The sequence below is a fragment of the Lagopus muta genome, chromosome 15, assembly GCF_023343835.1.
Source record: "Lagopus muta isolate bLagMut1 chromosome 15, bLagMut1 primary, whole genome shotgun sequence".
Taxonomy (NCBI): Eukaryota; Metazoa; Chordata; class Aves; order Galliformes; family Phasianidae; genus Lagopus; species Lagopus muta.
Window position 1 is genome coordinate 9,475,182 of NC_064447.1, and position 23,249 is coordinate 9,498,430.

The following is a 23,249-nucleotide window of genomic DNA, read 5'->3' on the forward strand; positions in this document are numbered from 1 at the left end:
GGCTCTGAGCACTGATGGAGCTGTGGGTGTCCCTGCTCAGTGCAGGGAGTGGGACCAGACGGCCTTCAGAGCTCCCTTCCGACTCAAACCATTCTGTGCTTCTGTGATTATCTTCTTGCAGCACAAACTGGCAGTAGAAAAGAGGATGGGGCTACTCTACATGTAAAAGAAAAGGGCAGCGACTTGAAATGCTTGAAAACATTGATCTTGTCACGATGTTAACAGAATGAGACACAAAGCAGTGTTTTCAGTGATCTGATGTGCTTTTAAGGTTGAAAGAGCTAATTCACATCGAGTTAGCCTCCCAGCTTTTATGTGTAATACATACCAAAAAGATAAGCAAATTATATTGCATTATATGTAATTACAGAAGCTCCTAATTACACGTCACAGTTTCAGGCAGCCCAACACATGCCATGCTCTCCAGAACGGCAGTTCCCGAAGCAAACAGTAAATCAGCTTTTGCTTGCCACTGACTTGAAACTTTAACCTATAAATTAAATTAATAAGAGACAAAGGCTTCTTTTGTGCATTTGCAAGTCTGTAGGATTTTACAAATAATAGGCCTGGAAAGTGATTTATACTCCAAGATTAAAGGTCAGTTTGGCACACACGACTCGGGAGCAGAACGCCGCGCATCGCTGTGAACTCGTTTGTGCTCCCTGCAGCCATGTGGGATTGCTGGGAACAACGTGAGAGCTGCGAGTGGGAAGAAATGCAGTGGGCAATTGGGTGGGGATTTGCCAGCTCTGCAGTATGGAGGGAGTCGTGCGTAAGAACTGCATCGGCCACTCAGCCCTCTGCACTGCTGACATCACCTGTGTGCTGTAGTTCCACACAAATTCAATGGGGAAAGATGGAAAACACAGAGCATTAGATGGAGACGGCATCACTTCAAAGTGAAGATGTGCAAATAGTGCAAGCCATTCTTTCTGCTGGTATAAGTTCAATTTGTGACATTCTGTCACCAGCTGCTCTTGTTCCTGGCCCAGTTGTTTCTGGGGAAATAAGACTTCAAGTGGAATTTAAAACTGTTGATGTATGCAATAATTAAGATGGTATTAACCTGAGAACTAGAGGAGTTTCTTACGATTATTCTCACAAGAAAAGTAAGAGGCCAAAGGCAGAGAAAGGACTAACATGGGCACCAGTGGGAACACACAGCTTCTTTGGCAGAACTTCTGTGCCTGGTATTTTGCAGGACACAAATTCCATATTTCACTTAATTCCTTAGGAGAGATTTCCTAGAGTCACAGAATGGCCTGGGTTGAAAAGGACAATGATTATCCAGTTTCATCCCTCTGCTATGTGCAGGGTCGCCAACCAGCAGACCAGGCTGCCCAGAGCCACATCCAGCCTGGCCTTGAATGCCTGCAGGGATGGGGCATCCACAGCCTCCTTGGGCAACCTGTTCCAGTGCCTCATCACCCTCTGGGTGAAAAACTTCCTCATTCCTTAAAGAACATAACACATCCAATGGTCATAGAAAGAGATGAAACCGTACCACGTGCTCATAATCCCACAAAAACACAAACTGACCTCCAAAGAAGAAAGCACCTATTTGTAAGCAAACACCCTATTTGTTTGAAGTCTATCGGCAATCAAAAGCATGAACTTATTTTGCTTTCCCTGGAAGGCAGATAGCAGTGATGTGGGCTGTTTTTTAAGGTAATTTAGTTGCACACTGGGGCACTGCACACACCATTCTGTAGTTGATATCATGTGAAAACGCATGTGTTCAAATTTTTGGTTTCACTTGGATTCTGGCCCTTCGAAAGCAAACATCAAAGAGAAGAGCTCTGAATTTTGGTTGACACCAACAGTTTGCACCACCCCAGGGGTCTCGGCAGTAGAGGAACCACAGTGGTGGTTGGTCCCATCTGAACATAGGAAGGTGGGGGTGGATGTGAAGCACAACTCCAGTGCAGGAGATGAGGATACACAGCATGTCATGTCCACACGTGCCAGTGAGGATGGTAAAAAAATCCAAATAATTATTGCCATGGCTTTCATCTATTTGAGGATGCAGAGACAGGGACGTGTGCTGAGCAGTTCCGTGCTGACACTGGGGCTGGCACTGTTTGGAAGAGGCTAAGGAAGTAATCCTCATTCGTAAAGCAAAAGAGAACAGGCACACTACTGGGAAAGGCTGGAAAGCTCCCAAACTGTCTCCTGTCTTGTTTCTGCCTTCCAGGTAGCACTGAAATTTGTCATCTTCCTTCTCTTTGCAGATTTCTTAAAACACACCATTAACTCACTGACAAATCCACAATGTAAGCAATTATCTGAGCACTTTCTCTGTTACCTGCAGAGCTGATAAACCTTGCTGGCCCCAAATGTTGCATGAGCAGCAACCTGCCCCAGGAGGCAGCAGGAAGCAGTGGGCTCCAGCACTCCTGGGGGAGAAATTGGCCAATGGGATGGATGCTATGCATAGGGAGAGCTGGTCAGGTGTGTGCAAAGGCCTTTATGGATTCATCTGATCAGAATGGAGAAAGACCAAACAGGTGGAGAGGGGAACAAAGAAAGAGGGGAAAGAAAAAAAAAAGAAAATATTGAAGGCAAGCGATGAGGGTCCTGGGTGGTCTGTAAACGAGACTGAAACAGTGGGAATGTGTAATGAAGAGATGAAATCCAATAGTTGTACAGGAAGCTTTCACCAGGCTTAAAACAAATCCTTAAGAAAAACAGAAAAGAATCCAGGAAGAGGAATTGTATTACTGCTGAAAACAGTATTGGCATATCCCCAATGCATTCACAGTGCGTGACTGACAGCTCCGCACGAGTCCCAGCAGGGCGGGGGGCGATGTCTTCCTATGCCTCAAAACCCTCCAACGGCTCCCAACAGAAATGCCCAGGAGGCATTTCCACTAAACTTTCACTCTTTTCTCCAATTTTGCTTTAATGCTACTGGAAATTGGCTGAAAGCTGTGGCAGCAGTGGGTGACTGCAGTGACAGGTGCCACTGACCTGCTTTGCTCACACCAAACCAGAAACCCCAGAAGCTGCTGACTTCATCTTTGGTTGTTTTAGCGCAGTTACCATTGGTGAAGAAGCATGCACAGAAAAAATAATGTTTTCAAACTGAACGGAAAAGATAAGGAAATGTGCTGTGCTGCCCTCAGTAGAGGGGCTCTGCCTGGGGTCACTGCTGCACACTCAGTCCAGCCCTAAAATTTCTGCCATTAGAATCACAGATCAGCTGAAGCTGGAAGGGAGCTCTGAATGCTGTCTGGTCCAATTCTCTGAGCAGGGACACCCACAGCTCCATCAGTGCTCAGAGTCCTGTCCAGCTTGACTGTGGGTGTGTGCAGGGATGGGGCACCACCACCTCTCTGGGCACCCTGTGTCATTCCTCACCATCCTTAGCAGCTTTTTCCTTACGTCCAGTCTAAATTTCCCCTCTTTCAATTCAAAACCATTTCCCCTTGTCCTATTAGATTCCTCTCAGAGCTCCTCTGAAGGCTTCTCTCTCAGCACCTGCTTACGTCCCATTTCCATCAGCACTGTGTGGTTTCCTGAGCGCAGGCTGAGAGCACAGGGCTGCAGCTCTGCCTTTTGTTTTGACAGCTCACTGAGCAGACACTCATCTGCACCTCTCCTAAACTCACTGTGGGGATCCTGGTCCCGATGGAGAGAAGAGCAGAGCTGACGCTTGGTTTCAGGGGGTTGAGAATCCAGTCACCATTGGTCTTTTATGTTGGCTGCTGGGGGTAACACAAGGCAGAGTGCTGGTGTGGTGTGAGGCTCTGGAAGGCACTCCATGCCTGGAATAAAGCACAGCTTGCAGGTTTCCCCTACCAGCGGGGACAGCACTTTTGTTCTGCATTAACTCCCACGCCATCAATTATGTTGGTTCTTCTGCAGCATCCTCAGACTGCAAGAGACCTGTACGCCTTTTCACTTTCCAAAATACAACACAACTGGGAATACGTGTCACTATTTATCAATATGTCCTTTCAATTTGCAGCTTTATGAGGAAGGCTTCACTTCTGTAAGCTCATCATTGCTTTCCAGTGTCCTTGAGCTCTGCTGCACTTCCAGAAGCGATCATCTGCAGCACAGCCCAGACCCAGTGCTAAAGCTGGGCCCCCTCCCAAAGAGCTCAGCTCTACTTTGCAGTCCCTGCACCTCCCACCAGCACCCCTAAGCAATGCAAAGCAAGCAAAATCCATCCTCCCCAGTGCTTCCACCCTGATCCTTGCCCCAATGTTCCACCCTAAAAGCCATCAATCCCTCTCTTTTTAAGCAACCACTATGTTTAACTGTTATCAGAACAACAGAGCTCAGCCCAAAGTTGGGGGGAACAAATATTTCCAGCAAACTTCATTCAAACACTACTTACAGAGAGAACACCTGGGATTCATCTGAAAACCTGTCTCAGATAGAGACCTTCCCGCAGAGCCTGATACAAAATCCAGATACACTGTAATAAGCTTTTGATGTCGTGTTGACATTCATCTGCCAATACTATTGCTTCATGCACTTACCTTATGATGGATCTTGTTACTTAATTGATCGCAGGCAAGGTCAAGAATTAGCCCTTCTTCCACTGACATCATGCAAATCACCAAAACCCAGAAGAAAGCACCTAATCCTCAGCTTCAGACCCACGCTAAGTGGCCCTTCAATACGTGTGAAGAGGCACAACTGGTTTTTCAATTATGCCTCAGAAAAGGTCATTTTTCAAAACTTATGACCAAATGGAACAAAAAAAAAAGCTGCACAGAAGTGTGCTTTTCCTTCTGGTATCGGCTGCCTCAGCGCAGAGAACAGTTTGTTTTTGCAACTGGAGATGAACACAACCTGCACCATAATCTGCCCCAGGCAGAACCGCGTGTCCCTCTCTCTGCAAAGACTGAACAGTGCCTTTGGCTTCTACAGGACAACTGCTTTCGCTCCTTAAATCACAGAAACCCACCTGCTGGAGCACAGATTTTACCATTTCAAGTAGTGATCGGCTGTGTGCAGCCCAGGACCCACAGCACACCCACCAGCTCCACGGCTCTTCTCCAGCCCTCCCCTTGTGAACCCTCCGCGTTTGGGCCAATTCTGCAGCAGCTTCTGCAATGAAGTCCATTTTGGATGAGAAAAAGATTAAAGCAAACCAAAAAAAAGCACTAGAACTTCTGGGTGGGGTGCACAGGCTGAGGGCTGGTGTGGAAAAGCAGAGCCCACGCAGAGACGCAGAGCCGCCTGGCAGCACGCGGTGTGCGTCAGTGCTTTACTGTCAGCACGAGGATTTTGTAAGGCAAAATTCTCTTTACTGAAAGATGAAGAAATCACAACTGGCAGCAGAGAGGTCACGCAGTGCCCGTACTGCTCAGCTCCAGCCTCCAATGTACACACAGCCAGGGTTCCCCACCTGCGTTTGCACCAGTGCTGAACACCGAGATCACTCCTGTTTACACCTCACACCGTTGTACTGCCTTCTGCTTTAAAACCCAGAGTCACACATAATCACTAAACATCCTGAGCTGGAAGGAACCTGTAAGGATCACTGAGTCCAACTCCTGTCCAAATAGCTGCACCTATTTTGTTCTCTGTCAATGCAGCTGATAGCCTGGGCTATTCTGATTACAGACCCATTTAATTTCAAGTTGGTAACTGATAATAAATTTCAGTTCAAAGCAAGCATTCATCAATCCAAACTAAAATCGATTTCAAAAAGACTTTGTATTCTTAAGGTACAGAGCATACAGCATTTACTTGCAGCCCTCCAGGCTGTGAAGTGAGGATATGGTGTCAGGGACATTACTGGATCTGTACTCCTCATGGCATTTCTACTGAGTAAGCTGGGAAATAATTCATACCATAGAACCCACAATTCTATGAGCCTATCTATCTCTACCAGCCTATGATTCTAAGACAGAAACTATTTTCTTGTTGATAGTAATTTGTTGACAGCTTTCCTCTTTGCTTCACAATAGCTAGGAAAAAAAGCTAGATTAAAGTCTAACAAGATCCAATACACTGAAGAGAAGGGAGCAAGGAAATCAGGAGGCGTTTAAAGAGCAGCTCCAGCCTCCTTATTTCTCACCCTTATCAGCACAGCTATCAGTCAGCAGCCCTGTAATTAGGCACAAAAGACACCATGCTCCAGAGAGCTTCTCTAGGAACTGGAGAGCTGCTGGAAGCTGCAGCCGTGACTGACAGCCTCCATTTAAGAAAAACAGTTCCAGAATAATTAGCAATAATTTGTACAAATCAGAAGAAGTGACCTTTATGCGCACAGCATCTTACACAAAGAACAAAGCTCTACTGCAGCAACACTGACAGAGTCAGGCGAACTGAAGCGCACCTTTGGTTGGGATTGAGCAGCTCAGCACAGTCCTTGGAAGGGTTCTGCATGGGGGCACCCTGAGCACCCTGAGAGTAGGGGAAATCCTGGATCTCTCTTCCAGTGCTGGCAAAGACTTTCCTGATTTAGGGGTGTTTTAATTATTTTATTTTTTTATTCATCCATCTCACCTTGAGGACCCTTCCAATCCGTACCATCCTATGATCTCTGTCTCAGTGGAAGGTTTGCTTGCTTGTATGACACTGAGAAACTCTTTGATAAAAGGTGCATCATTCAAAACTGCACTTAAATTCTTTGCATTAAAAGAAATAAAATACAAGTTGCTCCAGCTGGGCACAGAGAGGTTCCCTACCCGGTGTGTACCAGGGCTGGCACCTGCTCAGAGAGAGTGACCCTGGAACACATGTAAGCACCCCATGGGGTTATGGCACAGAGCAGAAAGGAGGAGGCGATGAAGGCGGCTGCCCAGCAGGGCTCCCTGCTCCCTGTGCAGCTGCTCCAGCAGCTGTTCTCACCAGTTGGTGGCTGGGTTTTATGAGATATCTGTCTGTAATTAAAAAGCAACAGTACTTTGGCAGCCACCATAAAACGCATCGCAGGTTGCATCCCGTAGCATGTAGCTCCATGCTGGGTACGGGGAGATGCGATGGATGCAACCACATAAGACTTCACCATTTCTAAAGCCCAAAGATTTTCTCCTTAGCCACTCTGCCAAGACCACCACCAGCATCCGAAACCCTGGCTCCATTTGGGTGCAAGTCCAAGTCAGAAACGCTCATCTCCTGCCTTTGCCACTCAAACCTCCCTGTGAAAAGACATGTGGCTGCAAGGTGCTCGGTGCTATGAGCATGTTGGGGAGCTGCAGGTCTGGGAGGAGGTCCTAAACGCAGGGCTGGCACTAAGGGTTTTCTCCATTTGGAGTATGTTAAGGCATTGTGCTTGTGCCAGCAAGGCAGCTCACCCAGAATGAGAGCGGGGAAGGCCAGAGAAAGCCTGATGGAGCTGTGAGAGCAGGTCGGCGTTCCCCTTCCTGGTACCTACCTAGGCTGGAAGCTGCTCCAGCCCATGCCCAGGCAATACCCTGCAAGCTGCAGAAGCACCTGCAGCAGCCCAAAGCCTCCTGTAGCTGCAGGCTGCTGCTGGGCTCTTTGCAGAGGGCTCCTCTGCGGTCAGATCTGTGCCATGTGCTCCTGTGGAAGCAGAAATCGAGCTGCATTCTGTAAACCACTGCACATGCATTTGTAAACCATCGTGTACATAGCAGAGAAATGCTTAATGATGACAAACAGACCTACAAACCAGAGGCAGCTTCCCTCTGTGTCAACAGCAGCACGATCAAGTCCCACTGTGCAAAATCTTCTTGCAACCAGGACTTCTTACAGGATAAACAGCCCCCTAACCACAGCCAGCAGTGGAATGGCTGCAAAGCCAAGGAATGAGAAATAGAACCCAATGAATGCCAGAGCCCAGACCCCCACCCAGCACCTCCCAGCCCTGCACACATCTGCAGGTAGCAAGGCACCACCACTTGAATTTCTCTCCATCAGTGTCTGTCTCCATGCTGCAGCACACGGACTCCTCAGGGATCCAAGGGGTGTTGCATTGGTAGGAAAATACCTTTCCTATGTAAACCATGCGTTCTGCCATTTCCCTCTCCAAACTCCACAGCGTCACAGATCGTAAGCCCTCAACACAGAGAGGCTTCATTTGGGGAACAGATCTCCATAAAGGTTTGGACTAAGGCCCCGCACATCAGAAAGGAAAAAGGGATGAAAATTATGCTCCGTTTAATTACCCGAGCCGTAACAATTTTTTACTATTTCACACACGACTCCTGACACAAGTGGAAATGTTATTTTCCACAAGCATGGCTGCTGGTCCTACTGCAAATAAATAGTGCGGGGCGCGCTCAGCACGCGGGAGATGGAGGCCATGTGTTCTCATTAATTCTCTTGGCAGAGGAGCACATGTAGGTTTTGGACTGCAATTCCGGGCTGGAACACAAGAGCTGGGGTGGCCAACATACATCACACAGACTCCTTTTGGCCCAGCTCCACTACGGCTGATCCAATACCCAGTTTTATCATCCTAATGACGAGCAGATTTGCAGCTGCCTCCTCCTCTTGCTGGGGTATCTTCAGCCTCACCCTCAACTTTCTGTCATTGACTGGTTGGAATTTGGGGACCTGCACTGTAACCTACCTGGAACAGCTTTCTCCCTGCCATACATCCCTTGTCCTTCTCAACTGGATTCATGTGGCTGCACTTAAGGAGATGGGCAAAGTTCTGGCTATTGCAAGCCACCAGCTACAGGGAAACTTTACCAGGACCAGATTACGTGGACTTCTGAGGACTTCAATAAGCCCCAAATTAGTGGGACTTCCTCCTCCACCTCATACCAAGCCCAGGGTCCCCAAAGTATTTCCACTCTGCACTGTGAGAACAGGGCATGCAGAGGACTCAGCTGAACAGGTGAATCTGCAGCACTGGTAGAAGAATGCTGGCCTCTTTCAATTTCCCTTTATTACAGCTTCTTCGGCGTGGATTAAAATAATTGATATTGATAATGTGATCTGCCCCCTGTTCACAATTACTTCAGTGGGGATCCTGCCTTATGGGTAGGATGGGAATGGTCTTCATTAGCCTTCTGGGTTACAGAACTGATTCTGGTTTTCATTTGAAGTCTTGGGGATTATGCAGGCTGGTTGCTGCAGGATGGGTACTGGCACCTGGTAAAAATGATGGAATTTTTCCTGTTTTGGAAAGAGGAATCCTGATCCTGTAACAGGATTGGTAACTCGGTCCCCAGCACACACACGCAGTTCTTATCACACAATTGTGAAAAGGGAGATGCTGTATGAGCATCCCCAAGGCTGCTGCTCAGTGCCTCCCCTGTAAAAAGCCATCCATAGGCAACACCTTGGAACACGTTCTGCAGGTCAGGAAAGTCAGAATCCATCAGATTTAATTGGAAAGGGAAAATGGTTTCCAGACGTGATGATGGTCTAGTGAGGACATCACCCCAAAGGTCCACCCCTAGGGACAAACACAGCACAGAACCCACACCAGAGATCAGGGCTGATCACTGCAGCTCTGTGCACACAGATGTGAAGTGCTCCCTGCTCCTCGTATGGGCACAGAGCACAGATCCCCAGCACTGTGACTCAGTGGCTCCAACACTAACTGCAGAAGGGCACTGTCCCTCACAGTACTGCTTATTTCGTAGGGAGCCAGGACTTCCTCAGGAGAGAGTCCCTGTACACAGCAATTTCTTACCTTTTGATCTCTGTTTATACAAAATGCAAATGCAAAACTATAGGTAAAAACAGAGAGGAAGCTGAGCTCCCTCTCCCTAAAATCAAAGAACAGAGCCAGAATACAAACCGCAGTTTATAATCAGAACGTAATGCAATCACTGGAACAGATGTCAGAAAGATAAAGCTGCATAATTCTGCATTGCCAACGACCAGTGCTCAGCATCTTGGATAGCACTGAGATGCTCTATTTCTGCCTGCATATGTCTGAGTTTTGGAATAAAGTGAAATGTTGGCAGAAAGCACGCAGCACAGTGCTACGGGAAAGTCCTTTCTGTTCCTCCCTTTCCTTGCTTTTACAAAGGGAGTTCTCTGTGCAGTTCACATTTATCCCCAAGAGTCCACGGCAGTGGGGGAGGACAGAAATTGCTCTCTGAGGACTGTTGTTGGGAAAAACAGCATCAATGAGCTGGCACATGAATGCTGACAGCATGGCTATAGGCTGAAGGCAACAATAAAAGAAGACCAACATGGAGAACTGCCTGGTAGTAAAGAAAAGGCTACAGAAAAATCCACCAAAACAAAGCAGGCAAGAAAAAACAGTTTTAAAGTGCAAATTGCTCACCTCATAGTGATAATTCATGCAAGTTAAGTCTCTCCAGCAGTGATCCCCTCGAATTTTAATCAATCCCTGGAAAAACAAACACAAAAAAAACAGCATTAGGAATATTTTATTCAACCTTGCATGCCAAATTATTATCTCTAGATGTCGGCAGCTCTGGTTACAGCACAGGGACAGCGCTACCAGAACCAGTTGGAAGTGCAAGGCTGGAAGAGGCATCACCCTGGAAATTTACGGCACATCTGTACCCAGAGCCCAGATGTTGTCCCAACAGGAGAGGGCTCTGAGCAAATGCTCTTTAGCTGCCACATGGCTTCTGATGGTACCTGCACAGTAGGAGGGCTGCTCAGAGCACAGCTTGCCAGGGAAATGGAAAGCATTCATTTCCAAACACACCTCTGAGGAGCAGAGCAGGAGGTGCTCAGGACCTCACTGATGGATGACAACAGGGTTGGGCAGTGTGGCTGGAAGAGCACCCCGAGAGCTGGCCTCAGCCCTAAGAGTGCAATGGTGGAGTGAGGAGCCCATTCCCCAACATTTCTGTTACCATCTTCAGCCACTTGGCTGTTCCAGTGTGAAACATTTAGGATAAGGAAGAACTGTGGCCAGGAAAGGAACCTGCTTTGGCAGGGGGGGTTGGACTCGATGATCTCTGGAGGTCCCTTCCAACCCCTACAATTCTGTGATTCTGTGAGAACTGGGCTCTGACACTGCTCTGAAACAGAGTGAAAAGTCACCTGCAAACCTACATACGGCTGGTTTTGTGACTTTAAAATCCAGACCCAATTCTCTCCCTGTTTAAAGTACTCCTGTAGGAGAGGGATGCTGGCACAGGACCACGCAGCTTCAGCAGCCACCTGAGCCCTGAGCTGGATGCAGAGATGCAATCAAAGTAATTAGAGAAACAAAAGAGGAGAAGGGGAAGGAAGCTGACAGATCTAAACACAGATGAACGTGCTAATGACAGGCCTGCTCTACCTCGGGTTAGAGGTTGGCAGTGAAATTAGCAGGTAGCAGAGGCTGAGCACACTGATATTTCAAGGCAACAGGAGGGTGACATTTCCAAACCAGTGGGTCCATTCCAGGGCTGGCAGCAATATTGGGATTAAATTTCTTTGCCTTGGTGATGAGGACTAAAAAGGAATCAGTCGGCCACGGCAGGAAGGACACCTGGGCAGGGATGAGCAGGAAGCCCTGCAATCAGCCCATGCCAGCCCCGAGCTATGGGGGCTTTGATGTACAGCTAAAGGTCTCTGATTAGGATCACAATATCCCAAATTGAGGAAAGCTTCGCTAGTCAAAAGACTGAACCAGCTCTATCATCTGCATACAATCAAGGGCTATCTGCCTACCTCTGACATTGCCCCTAATTGTAATGTTCCTGCCTTCTTTAGCAGAAAAATCTGCTGAGTTTCTGTAAGGACCCAATGCTACCTTTTGTTCCTTTTTCTTTTTTATTCCTTTTCCTGACAGCTCAGAGGAGGAGAAGGTCACAGTGCTGTGGTACAGCCCGGCTGAGCAGATTCATCCAAATTCCATTAAACTCTTCACTCGCAGCACTGAACAGTTCAGCAAAATCCCAAAGTTTAGGGAGCTGAGTACCCCCAGCAATCGCCCAGAGCTCTCAATAAATATCCACAAATACCCCCAAATCCTCAGGTGAGGCAGTGAGAACTCTTCTTTAGCTTCTGCAGGCTCTGCCATGAGCAGATCACTTAATGTTTGGCATTCTGTCCCAAACACGTGCCATCAGATGATGTAAATTAGTTGCACCTCAGACTTAACCCAGTGCTGACTTCCTGAACCAAACACGATGCACAGGAATAGCTACAAGATCATCAGACACAAACTAGCAGGAAATCTGCACCTCTCCTGGTCTGAGCCTCACAGCAGATGATGCTTCGACGCATGTCACTGTGAATGAAGTGACCCCACTGCTTTCAGCAGGGCTACTCACAGCCTGAAGTTGTATCTGGTGCTTGGATTGAGCAGATTTTGCCCATCTGCTGCTGCAATTTTTTTTCTTTTTTTCCTCCATTTCTCCCCTTTTCCAAAAATGAAATATTTTTCACATTAATGTTAATTGCAGAGGACAGTAAACAGGAACCATCATGGACTCCGGCAACTTTTATCATTTTTAATCAGGAATGGGCCTGGGGAACCCAGCAGATGCATCAGCTACAGGCAGCATGTCCCGTGGAACAGGACAGCAACCCCAAGGCCAACTGCATGCAGGGCAGCCCTGCAAGACACAGAAAATGCAAGCTAGAGAGCATCATCCCTAAGAGCCCTCACAACAGGGAGGTGGTGGGGTCACCATCTCTGGAAGCGTTTGAAAACCATGGAGATGTGGCACTGAGGGCCATGGCTGGTGGGCACGGTGGGATGGCTTGGACTTATTTGAGAAGTCTTTTCCAACCTTGAAGACTCTGTGAGTCTACGAAACCATAAGTGACAAGAAAAACACCTCCTGAGAGGTAACTGCTGCCAACGCTACAGGGAAAAGCAATGTGTTTGCAAACAGGTAAAAGGAGCAGAGGATATAACAGTGAGTGATGCAGCAATGGGACAGCCCCTCCAGCACCACCACCAAATAGCCAAGCGGAGTTGGTCCAATCATAAAAGAGGGGAGCTGCAGGATGGGAAAACAGGCTGGGGGCTGCCCTGGTAGCGAGGGCTGCATTTCCCCTCATTCCTGCTCCAGGGCAGCACAGGCTCCTGGCAGCAGCAGCTGTCCAGCCCCCCCGACCTGCTGTGCTCACTCAGCCCCTGGGATTGTTTCTAGAGTTACAGGATGCAGTGATAGCATCGGGCAGGATGCGCTGCAGCCGACAGCGCTGTCAGGGCAGAAAGGATGCAAAGAAAGGCTCTGTGCAGGGACTAAAGGACAGCTATCTCTATGACCTTCCCCCCGCCTTGTGCGAGTTCTTACCGCGCTCTGTTATTCTGCCTAGATAATTAAAGCAAGGATTCAATAGAAAAAGGCTGTAATTAAACTCAAAATCTCTCCTGCAATGAGTCACGAAGGGAATTAATCACGTTTTGTTTACTATAAAGCTATCAAACAGGAAAATCACTTCAAGCTCTTAATATCAAACTGCTTTCAGCACAGAACGCTCCTGCTTCCACGATAATGGGGCGCTTCAGGTCCTTCTCACACCGCTGCTGCTCCCAGATCCCACTCTGGGTTCTCCAGTGGCTGAAAGAACCCGGACCACTGAACAGAGTGCATCACTGATGCCCGAGCTCAGACATCCCCACCTTGTGCTCAGGTGGAACCCGTTGGTTCACACCCTGCCCCAATGACATGGATTCTGCTGATTTTTATTTTTTTAATGTTTGTTCACGTTCTTCTGAAGATACAAACAGCCTAAGAAATGCCATCTTACATCCCTGTAACCAACCTGAGGTTCAGCCTCACATCACACAGAGATGGAACAGAAAGGCTGCACAGCCCGAGACCTCACTGCAGAGCAGATGGAGTGATGTGAAATAAAGGAAACGGGTCCTTGAAATAGAAAGCATAATGGGGTTTGTCTTCTAATTTAAGTACCAACAAAGCAGGTAGATGTAGAAAACACACAGGAGCTGGCGAGTGGCTGCACTGGGTCAAGGGAAGCTCATGTTTTGCATTCAATGTGCTGGAGAGGATGCTGGCACTGACAGCACTTCAGTCTATGGGGCAGACAGAACACGGACACCAAAAGAACCTCAGGATGGAACCATCTGTTGGCCACAGCCTCTTTCAAAATGCACTAAGAGCTCAAACTGTCTAATTCCTTCTGTGCAAAAGCTGCCAGGATAAGCACACAACATCAAGTGAGGCAATGTCTGCAGGGGTTGGGGGTTACTTATTTATGTAATGCAGCAAGAATAAATAAGTAATCCTGGGGCATGCAGGCAGCACAGAGCCATTGCACACCCATCAGCCCACAAAGCTGCTGTGTCTGCCTGTGTCCTGCAACACACTGGGGCACAGCAAACAGCGGGGACTGCACACAGCCCAACCACTGCCAACACACCGATAACTGCTTCATCCTCAGACAGCAGCAACCAGAGAAGCATGAGGAGAGAAGTGGAATAAAAGGATGCCTGAGGTCTCTGTGAGCTCAGGTGGCGGAGGAGGAGGGAGAAGGAGATGGGGATCCTCACATCTGCCAGCATCTCCCAGCCGCTGGATTGCTTTCAGCCTGCTAACAATTTTCCCAAGCCATTCTCAAGATATCTCTGTATGTATGAACCGGCCTAAACTCCACAGCTGCAGCAGATTATGCTGCCATAATACAGATCAAAGTATAGGGAAAAAACCCTGTCCCTCACTCACAGACAGGCAGGGGCTTGTGCATCTCTGACGTACCTGAATTGCCCTGTGTTAGGGCAGGGACCAGGAGGAAAAGGAGCCTGAGGGCACGGGACAGCATCAGGGTGCATCAGCACTGGGAGAACCCCCTATCATCTGGATCCAGACTGAAAGCATCACACATGGAGCGTCTGGGGCAGACACTAAGCCGAGCTGGGATCCCATTGCAGTCCCCACCCCTTCAGCTGCCACTTGTAAGCAAAAGAAAAGGATAAAGGGAAGTGGCCCTTCCTCAGCTCAGTGCAGCCCAAAGCGTTCAGCTTTTAAGCCTGTGATTGAGATTGAGCCCCACAGATCAGTGGGTGGCAGCTGAATTAGGAACAAGCCCTGTGTCTCAATGCATTAAGGCCACATTGGAGGCAATACCTGTGAGAAAGACCAGGACTTTTACAAAGGGCTTCTCCAGCGCTTTGAGGCCATTTTTTGAGAGCAGGATCTGTCCAATACCCAAAGTACAAGAAAATTTATTTAGACAGCTCTGTAGCCTCAAACCCTCCCTGGCTGTATCTGTCCCATTAACACAAGAGCAATCTCAAACCTTGTTTTTTGTTTGTTTGTTTCTTAAATAAAAAAAGAAAAACTCTTAGGGCTGTACCAGTTCAACCAAAGCCAAATTCAGCATCATGTCCCCTTCTATCTTCCCAACTTTAATTTTCCCCCCGGTGTTCCAGCATCCCCACATACCACATCCTTTTTGATACAGCACAAGCATTGACCCATTAGCTCTGCACTAATTGCTTGTGGCTGGAGCCGTCCATGCTCACAGGCAGGCACTAAGCAGAGTATTTCCTAGCACAGCCTCTGTTAACCCCTGACTAGCCAGTCCTGTGTGTGGGCTGAGTTATTCTGAAATAAATAGAGAAGATTTTCCTTTCAAGCTGCCACATTTAGAAGTTCCCACATTTTGCTAGCAGAGCTTTATCTAAAAACTTGAATTTCTGCACCTATTTTGACACAGGATGGGAGCCTAGTGGGGAAGAAGTAATGATTTCCAAAACACTTTTGAGCTTTCCCATCAGATCAAATAAAAAGGGGTACATTGTGCTGGAGGGCAGGGACACAGCATTCCAAGTTGACTTGCTTTCCCCAGTGCTGGAGGTGCATGCTCACAAACAGCCCCAGCACAGGAGGACACCCGCAGAAACACTGCTCTGTTTGCACACAGGGGGTGGGTGCAGGCACTTTCAAAGCCCTCTGTATCAGAAGAGAAAGGTATTCAGTGATACAAATTAAATAGAAGCCAAAGGGAAGGAAACAGGTGGTGAACTGAACCAGCAATTGCCCTTTTGGCCCTGTGGCCTTGCTTTGAATCCAGCTCTAACCAGAATTATTAAATTCATACCAATGGGACGGGGCTGCAGAGCCCCTCTGAGCAGCAGCAAGGCCCAGGAAGGGGGAGCTGAGATCCTACTGCTGATTTACTGCACAGCCGCAGCACCTGCCCCTACCACAGCCCTGGGTGTGCAATTCAGGTGCAGCACATCTTGAAGGAAAACTACATTTAAGACTTTTTATTATTACTACTTATATTAATAGTATCCAAATGAAATGCCTTTTTTTTTTTTTATATAATGGTTTTAATCACCAGAAGCACCCTGCTGTGCTGTCCCATCCCTGCACACCCCACAGTCAGGCTGGACGGGGCTCTGAGCACTGATGGAGCTGTGGTGTCCCTGCTCAGTGCAGGCAGTGGGACCAGACGGCCTTTAGAGATCCCTTACAACTCACACCACTCTTTGATTCTATAATAATAATAATACTTTAAAAAAATCTTGCCCAACAAATTCTTAGCAGAACCCACGTTGAATAAATCCATGTTCGTGCCTGCCTGATGCAGGACTTGGACTGACCAGCATGGCATCTACCTGGTTCAGTTCATGGAAGTCAGTAAGCCTCCTATAAACTGCAGCCTCATTATTTCTGACCAATGCACTCTATTTCAGACCCAATACATTCTATAGATCCCATCTGTGTGGATGGTTGAACACATCTGCTAAGTTTGCCAACTGGCAGCCAGGGCACTTTGGGGGTGGAAATCCAAATCAGCCCTTTGCTCCCAACGCATCAATTCCAGTCTCATTTGATTGAGCACTTCACACACCTCTTCTTGTTCCCCATCACTGGCAGAACACACAGTAAGGGGAATTTCTGAGGAAATTAAGCCATAGAAAGGAAGTTTACCAACAGCTTTCCCACCCATTACAAGGCTGCTGCCCACCTTGCAGCAGGCTCTGCTGGTCAAATTGGACAGCTTTCAGAAGGAGCAGAACACGACACAGACAGAGGAGTGATCCCATCTGCCCTTCTCTTCCCCCACATGCAGACACAATCGACACAAACTCCACATTACCACCAACACGGGATGTGCACGCAGCCGTGCAGTGCATCCCTCAGCAGCATGTGGCTCCCTGCTCCCTCCTGCATTCACTCTTACAATCCTCCTCCTAACGAGCCGATCCTAATTAAACACAACAGGCAATGGGTGCTTTGCACAGCTCCGTGCTGCACGGCTGCCTTTCAGCACTGGGCTCTTTGGCAGTGCCAGGTCAGATGGCAGCAACAACAGGCAGCCCCTTCCATCCCACAACCCACAGACAGCTCTGCCCTGCTGCACCCCTCTCGGGCTGCTGCTCTTTGGTGATTCAAAATGAAAAAAAAAGCTGAAATAATTAAAATGTCATTCAAGCACTAAGCCGATATGAGTCACTGCTACAAAAAATATTTTAAAAATTCTTTCAGGAGTGGGGGATAATTATATTCCTCCCTATCTATTGATTTTTCTCTACAATGCAGATGTCAGATTTTCCACGGTTTTTTTCCTCTTTTTTTTTTTTTTTTCTTTTTTTTTTCCCCCCTTTTTCCCTGGAGTGAGTGTCAATGAGGAACAAAGCGCTCTTTGAGACTTTTTCAGCCCAAAATTAATTCTGGAGAAAAAAAAAATAAAAAAATGGTACAGACAGACCAATAGCACGGCAAGAGAAAGAGCCTGGTGACTGCGGCTATGTCTGCAACCCCTGCATTGATGCGGCGGGGAATGGGGCACCAGAGTTATAAATTTAGAGTCCACCCAAAGACCTCCACTCTGTGACTTCATGATTCAAACGCTGTCTGGAAAAGGAAAATATCTCAGAGGACGACCCTCAGTTCTGGTATTTCAGTTTTTCTCATAATATTGATTGCTGCCAGAGAAAATCCAGTAGGGCACCTCACATCTCACACAACTGCCCACCAACCCATGCTCCATCCTACCCACAGATAACGTGGCTTTCACTTCTTTGAAATCCAAATCTATACAAACCCATTTTGAAGACAAACCAGCTGTAATTTAGACCCCAAGCTCACTGAAGAAGAGACATTCCAAAGCCAATGCCTCAAAGCAACTCTGCTCCATGGCAGACACAGCTCTCCAACTCGGGATCCGACATGAGAGCACTGCACGCCTGCTGAGATCTTGCTCTGCACACAGAGCCCCTTTGCTTTTAGAAATGCCGCACAGTGAGGATGTGACACAGGTATTAGGCTTTTGGGAAACCCTCTTCTACAACTGACAGCAGCAAGCTAAAGCTCTGAAAAGAGCTGGCAGCTGGTGCTCCTACCAACCTCTCCTTAAATTAGCAGCTGGTCATTCAAATCCCTCCTGTTTCTTCCATGCAAAGAGAGAAACAACGGGCTGGAACAGCACTTCCTTAGCCAGAGAATGACAAGCATGCGCTCCTCAGGTGGCACTGCTGTTTATAGCTTTGCTCTGTCAGCACCACTTGAGGTTCGAGGTGATGGGCATCCCAACATCAGCAGGCTACAGGACAGGGTTACGCATTTAGAATCACAGAACCATTCAGGTTGGAAAAACCCTCTCAGATCACCAAGTCCAACCCCAAGCCATCCCACCACGTCCCTAAGTGCCACGTCTCCACGTTCTCAGGGACAGAAACCCCATCACCTTCCTGGGCTGCCTGTTCCAATGCCCCGCAGCCAACTGTACAGCCCGCCTGTGAGAGAGCACAGGGCCACTGCTATGCACAGGGGGGACACAGAGCCAGTCCCACGTGTGGGGCAGCTCCATGCAGACAGGGAGACCAGAGAGCACAACAGTGCTGAGCAGGAACTCAATTCCTGCACAAAGTGAACAGAGTGCACGTGAGCAAACAGTGCAACAAGATAAATGGATGATGCAATGCGACAAACAGATGATGCTCTGCTTGTGGAGGTTTTGATGCATCGTGAGCCTGTCCCAGCTAAACTGGAGTCACCGTGAAGGCACAGCATCCCAATGGACTGGTGTGTTTCTGGAAGAGAAGTCACCCGCGTGAGCTCTTGCTCTATTTGCTGTTCTTTTTCCCCCTCTGCTATCAGAAAGACCCTTTGAGAAAGCAGCACGGCAGCAGCAGCGTTTGATTGACTTTGAAGACGAGCTGTAAGCAGTGGGTGAAAGGGGTTCTGAAAAGTCCTTGGCATTAACGGCTCCATGCCTTTTAGAGGCACTGAAGGAACAACACGTCTTCCTGCCAAGGGCTATTACTAGACAAATGGAGAGAGATCAGAAGCACAAAGGAGGTTGCTAAGGAGTCAAGTGTGGGATCCCTGCAGAGAGGAGGAGGCTGCAGCTGGGACGGCAAAGGTCAGAACATTGCAGACATCATTTTCCAAAAATTCCCATGAAGCCCCAGCGCCCGAGTCAGGAGTCTGGCCCTTCCTCTGAATAATGAGAAAGCCATAAAAGAAAGCTCCCTTTCTTCCCTCCTACCCACGCTAATGTAATAAAACAAATTAGAATAATTATTCTCAATTTCAGAGCCATAATGCCCAGGATCAGGGCACGCTTGTCACTGAGATGACAACTACATCCGTTTGATTCTTCTTTTTTTTTTTTCTGTATTTACAAAGATCTCCCAAATTCCAACTTTTATTTCATTACATCTAATGCAATTTTACCACAGGCATCCAGATTCTGTTTTCTTCAAAGTCTTCATTACTTCTGCCAGAAAGTTCATCTCCCTTATTAGCTAATCACATCCCCACCCTTTCCAGTAACCTTTAAAATGCCACCCACGTTATGACACTTTTCGAGGAATCCAGGCGAAAACAAGAGAAATGCAAAGAGATCAACACAAACCACTTCGTTTCTGCAAGAAGCTGCTGCAGAGGGTTAAAAAACCCTCGGTCAAACTGTGAAAAATAAAATGAAATGTAAGAGATGCGATAGCGAACGGTGTACTCACTACTCACAATCTGGAGATAAGGGATCCCTTTCCTCTGAAAGCACATCTGAGTGTGAAGGATGGGCAGCACTCAGCAGGAAACAGATGAGAATTTAGGGGAAGAACTTATTGCTCATTATTATAAACCTTTTGGCACCATTTCTTCCACAAGACTCCGGCCTTAAATGATCTCTCTCCCCTCCTCTACTCATGTCACAGGGAAAATACCTTGTGTGTGCACTTGAAACACGGAAGGATTTACGTTACTTTGCACCAGGAAATCCTCAGGATGGCTCTGCTCTGCAGCCCAGGGTCTGAGCTGCCCAGGGAGAAGCTGCTCTGATGAGCAGAGATGAACACTGGACCTTTGTGGTCATTTTGGTGCACGCTGATTGCACCACAGCACTGGGGAAGGATGTGCATCAATCCAACAGGCAGCAGCAAGAAGGGACAGGGATCCCCCAAATGACAGACTTCTGCCTGTGCTCACACATCTGTAATGGGGCATGGTGGCAACAGCTCCCTGTGAAGGGCTCTCAAACACAAGGCGAGGGAAGAAAAGAAACCCTTCCCTGTGTCACCCCATCCCTGGGCACCTGGGATGCTCCTGGGGATGGTGAAGTGCGGTGCTTTCAGCCAGGAGCATTCCCAGAACGGTGCAAGGGATCCTGAGGAGGGCATCAAGGACATGGGACACAGCAGCTTCAGTGACAAAAGGATGGGACTTTGCTGGGTTGTGCACTCACTGTACATTCAAGTCCTGGGGCAAAGCTGAGACTTCTCCTCCAACTGCCCCAAGGGTTCTGCCCCACTCTGGGGGGCTGAGCCTGCACGGCCCCGACCCATCTGCACACAGACCCCAGCTCCAACACCTGCGTGCACCAGTGATGGATTGGCAGCTTTAAATCTGAATTTCCTTGCTTTGGGCACTTTTAAATTAAAGTGGTAATGTGCTTTAAATCCTGTTTCCCTGCTTTTCCACTACACTCTTCAATCCCTTCCTCCAGAAACTAATCAAGATGTCTCAGACTCACTTATGCTCTGCTCCAGCCACCTTCCCCAGTAACTTATTCCATATGTCTGTGATCCCTTGCAAGATGCAGCTCCACCTTAATTCCCCATTTACTCTCAGCTTCCCAACATGCCGTTACACCTCACCACATTTCCAGTGCTGATAATCATTCGCACAGAACATCACCAAGCTCTGCAAACAGCACCCAATTAGGCCTAACGTGAGCATCTCGGCAGCACTGTGTGCTCTGTGATGCTGATGGAAAATAAAATGCATATTAGAAAGCTCTGTGAAAGGGCCATTAGCAGTGCAATGAGGCTGCTGCACGTGCATGGGCTCACCTTGCTTTGTGCCTATGAAGGGTCACTGCTCACGGAGTGCCCACATCTCCTGACTGCAGCAATGGGAAAACAGCCCCAAGATCACACCCAGCTCTGCTCTGCAGCTGCCCAAGGACTGGGATCTGACAGCAGACCCAAGTCCAGTGCAATCTGTTGGGGTTGGTGTTGTCACGGAACAGCAGCAAGAAGCAGTGAGGACCTTGGGGCACTGGGCACTGTTCTGCCATATCCATACTGACTCTTGCTCAGTGCACACATCTGGATGGGATCAGTGCTGCAGCACAGCCGTCGCAAGCTTGGCTGTATGTAACACAGGGAACTGCACGCTCCATGTCAGCATCCCACAAAGAAAAAGGCTGGGAAGGAAGAGATGCAGGAGTCGCTTTAGTTGGAGATGATGAAAATCCACCTAAATTCAGGCACACTGCCTCTGATGGCAGCAAACCTCTGCTGTGAGGCTTGACAAGTGATGTGCAATGAACAGAGACAACTCTTGGGAATAACCAGAGTAAACATCACCGAAGCCACAGGTTGCATCGAAGGCATCAGCCTCCACTACAGATCTGTAGGCTCATGGTCCATCACCTCCATCCCTCTGTACACGTTTCTGCAGTTACCAGCATGTATCAGTGTTACTACAGCTACACACGCAGGTGCTGCTGAAAATTGAGTCCTCACATATCTGAGCAAGCGTGCACACATGCAGCCTTTCCCTGACACTCCAACTAACGAAGAAACAATTTTACAGCTTACAGATTAAATCCCTGATGGCTTTCCTGGCTCGAGGAGCTGCACGACGTCCCAGCAGCATGCTGTGCTGGTGGGCATGCATCAACTCAGGGCTGTGCAGGTCCACCAGCAATTCTGCTGCCTGCAAGAGAGAAAAAACAAAAACAAACCTTGCTCATCAAAAAGCCCACAGCCTCACACGGTGCCTTGGCCTTGAAATGCTGGGGAATGAGGACAGAGGCAGTGCTGCCCTGCTCTGCTTGCTTGCCTCAAGCCATCAGAGCACAGCCACACCAAGACAAGGATCTTGAGTCACACAGCACTTCTGAGACAAATTAGCAGCACGAATCTGTTTGCACCACTTATTTCCTACCACGCTGCTCGCTCGCACAAAGGGACTGCTATTCTTTTGCCTCTGCACGTTCCTAAGAAGCATCCGTCTTTACATCCTGCACTAATGGATTATTAGGAAAATCAAACATATAGATTGAATCACATAATTATGCCTTTTAAAAAGCCAGCAATATTTGAGATCAGCCCAGCGCTTGCTGCCAATCAAACTCCAGCAGCAGAGCCTGAACCCACTCCTTGCACAGGAAGGCAGAAGGGATGATTTTACCTCTCACACGCAGCATCTCTCTTAATGAAGCCCAGCTGGAAGTCAGGTATGGTGCAGCAAGACCTGCTCCAAAGGCTTCTCCAGAAAGCTCAGGGCTGCTTCCACCCTGGGTTGCTTTAAGGCAACAGAACAGCTCCACAAGGCTCCCACCAGCTCTGTGGGTTTCTGTGGTCAGAAGCATAAAGGCAGATTTCTGCTGCAGTGGTTCTCAACTAGCAGGTTGTAAACAAGGGTGTGGGGTGGTAGGATATGGGAAGCTTTCAAGGGGATGATGGATGTTGCCTGGGGGCAACAATGACAAGAGTCATACCAATTTGGGTTGGGTGAAAGTCCTTCAGATCTAGCCTGTGTCCTTACACTTAGATTTGGCATCCAGCAGCTATTGGGCTTGGTCTGTTCCTTTGCATAAGTGTAGGCACACTGGCATTTACTCTGGTAGAAATCCCAAGTGTTTTAATGCGCTGGTTGCTAGAATTCTGAATGGAAAGAGTTCCTAAATGTGATGCATTGAATGGGGAAAGAAGAAAAAAAGAAAGGGGGTGAAATGGGGCTGAAACGTGAAATCCACACTCCTCTCCTGGTCGTGATACAGGAGCTGACTTCAGAAAAAAAGAGAGCGATGGGATGGGAAACTGAAGCCCTTCCCTGGGGTCCATCACAGTGTCAAAGCCAGACAGGCCAGAATGTTTCAGACGAGCTTCAGAACTGCACACAGCATTGCTCACCCACCCGCCAGCACAGGGAGGGAGGAACAAAACCAGCCCAAGGGAGGGCTGCGAGCTGGAAGATGGCATTTTGCAGGGAAATCCATGC

General features: G+C 48.2%; 1 protein-coding gene across 3 annotated transcripts in view; it reads right to left on the minus strand.

The window, feature by feature from the left end:
• The window catches only part of LMF1 (lipase maturation factor 1), a 164,130-nt gene that overhangs the window by 91,618 nt on the left and 49,263 nt on the right, over positions 1 to 23,249 (minus strand). For all 3 annotated transcript variants that reach the window (XM_048961400.1, XM_048961401.1, XM_048961402.1), the window contains one exon: positions 10,181 to 10,246. In XM_048961400.1, the coding sequence (XP_048817357.1) occupies positions 10,181 to 10,246 (66 nt within the window). The remainder of the gene's footprint in view (positions 1 to 10,180; positions 10,247 to 23,249) is intronic.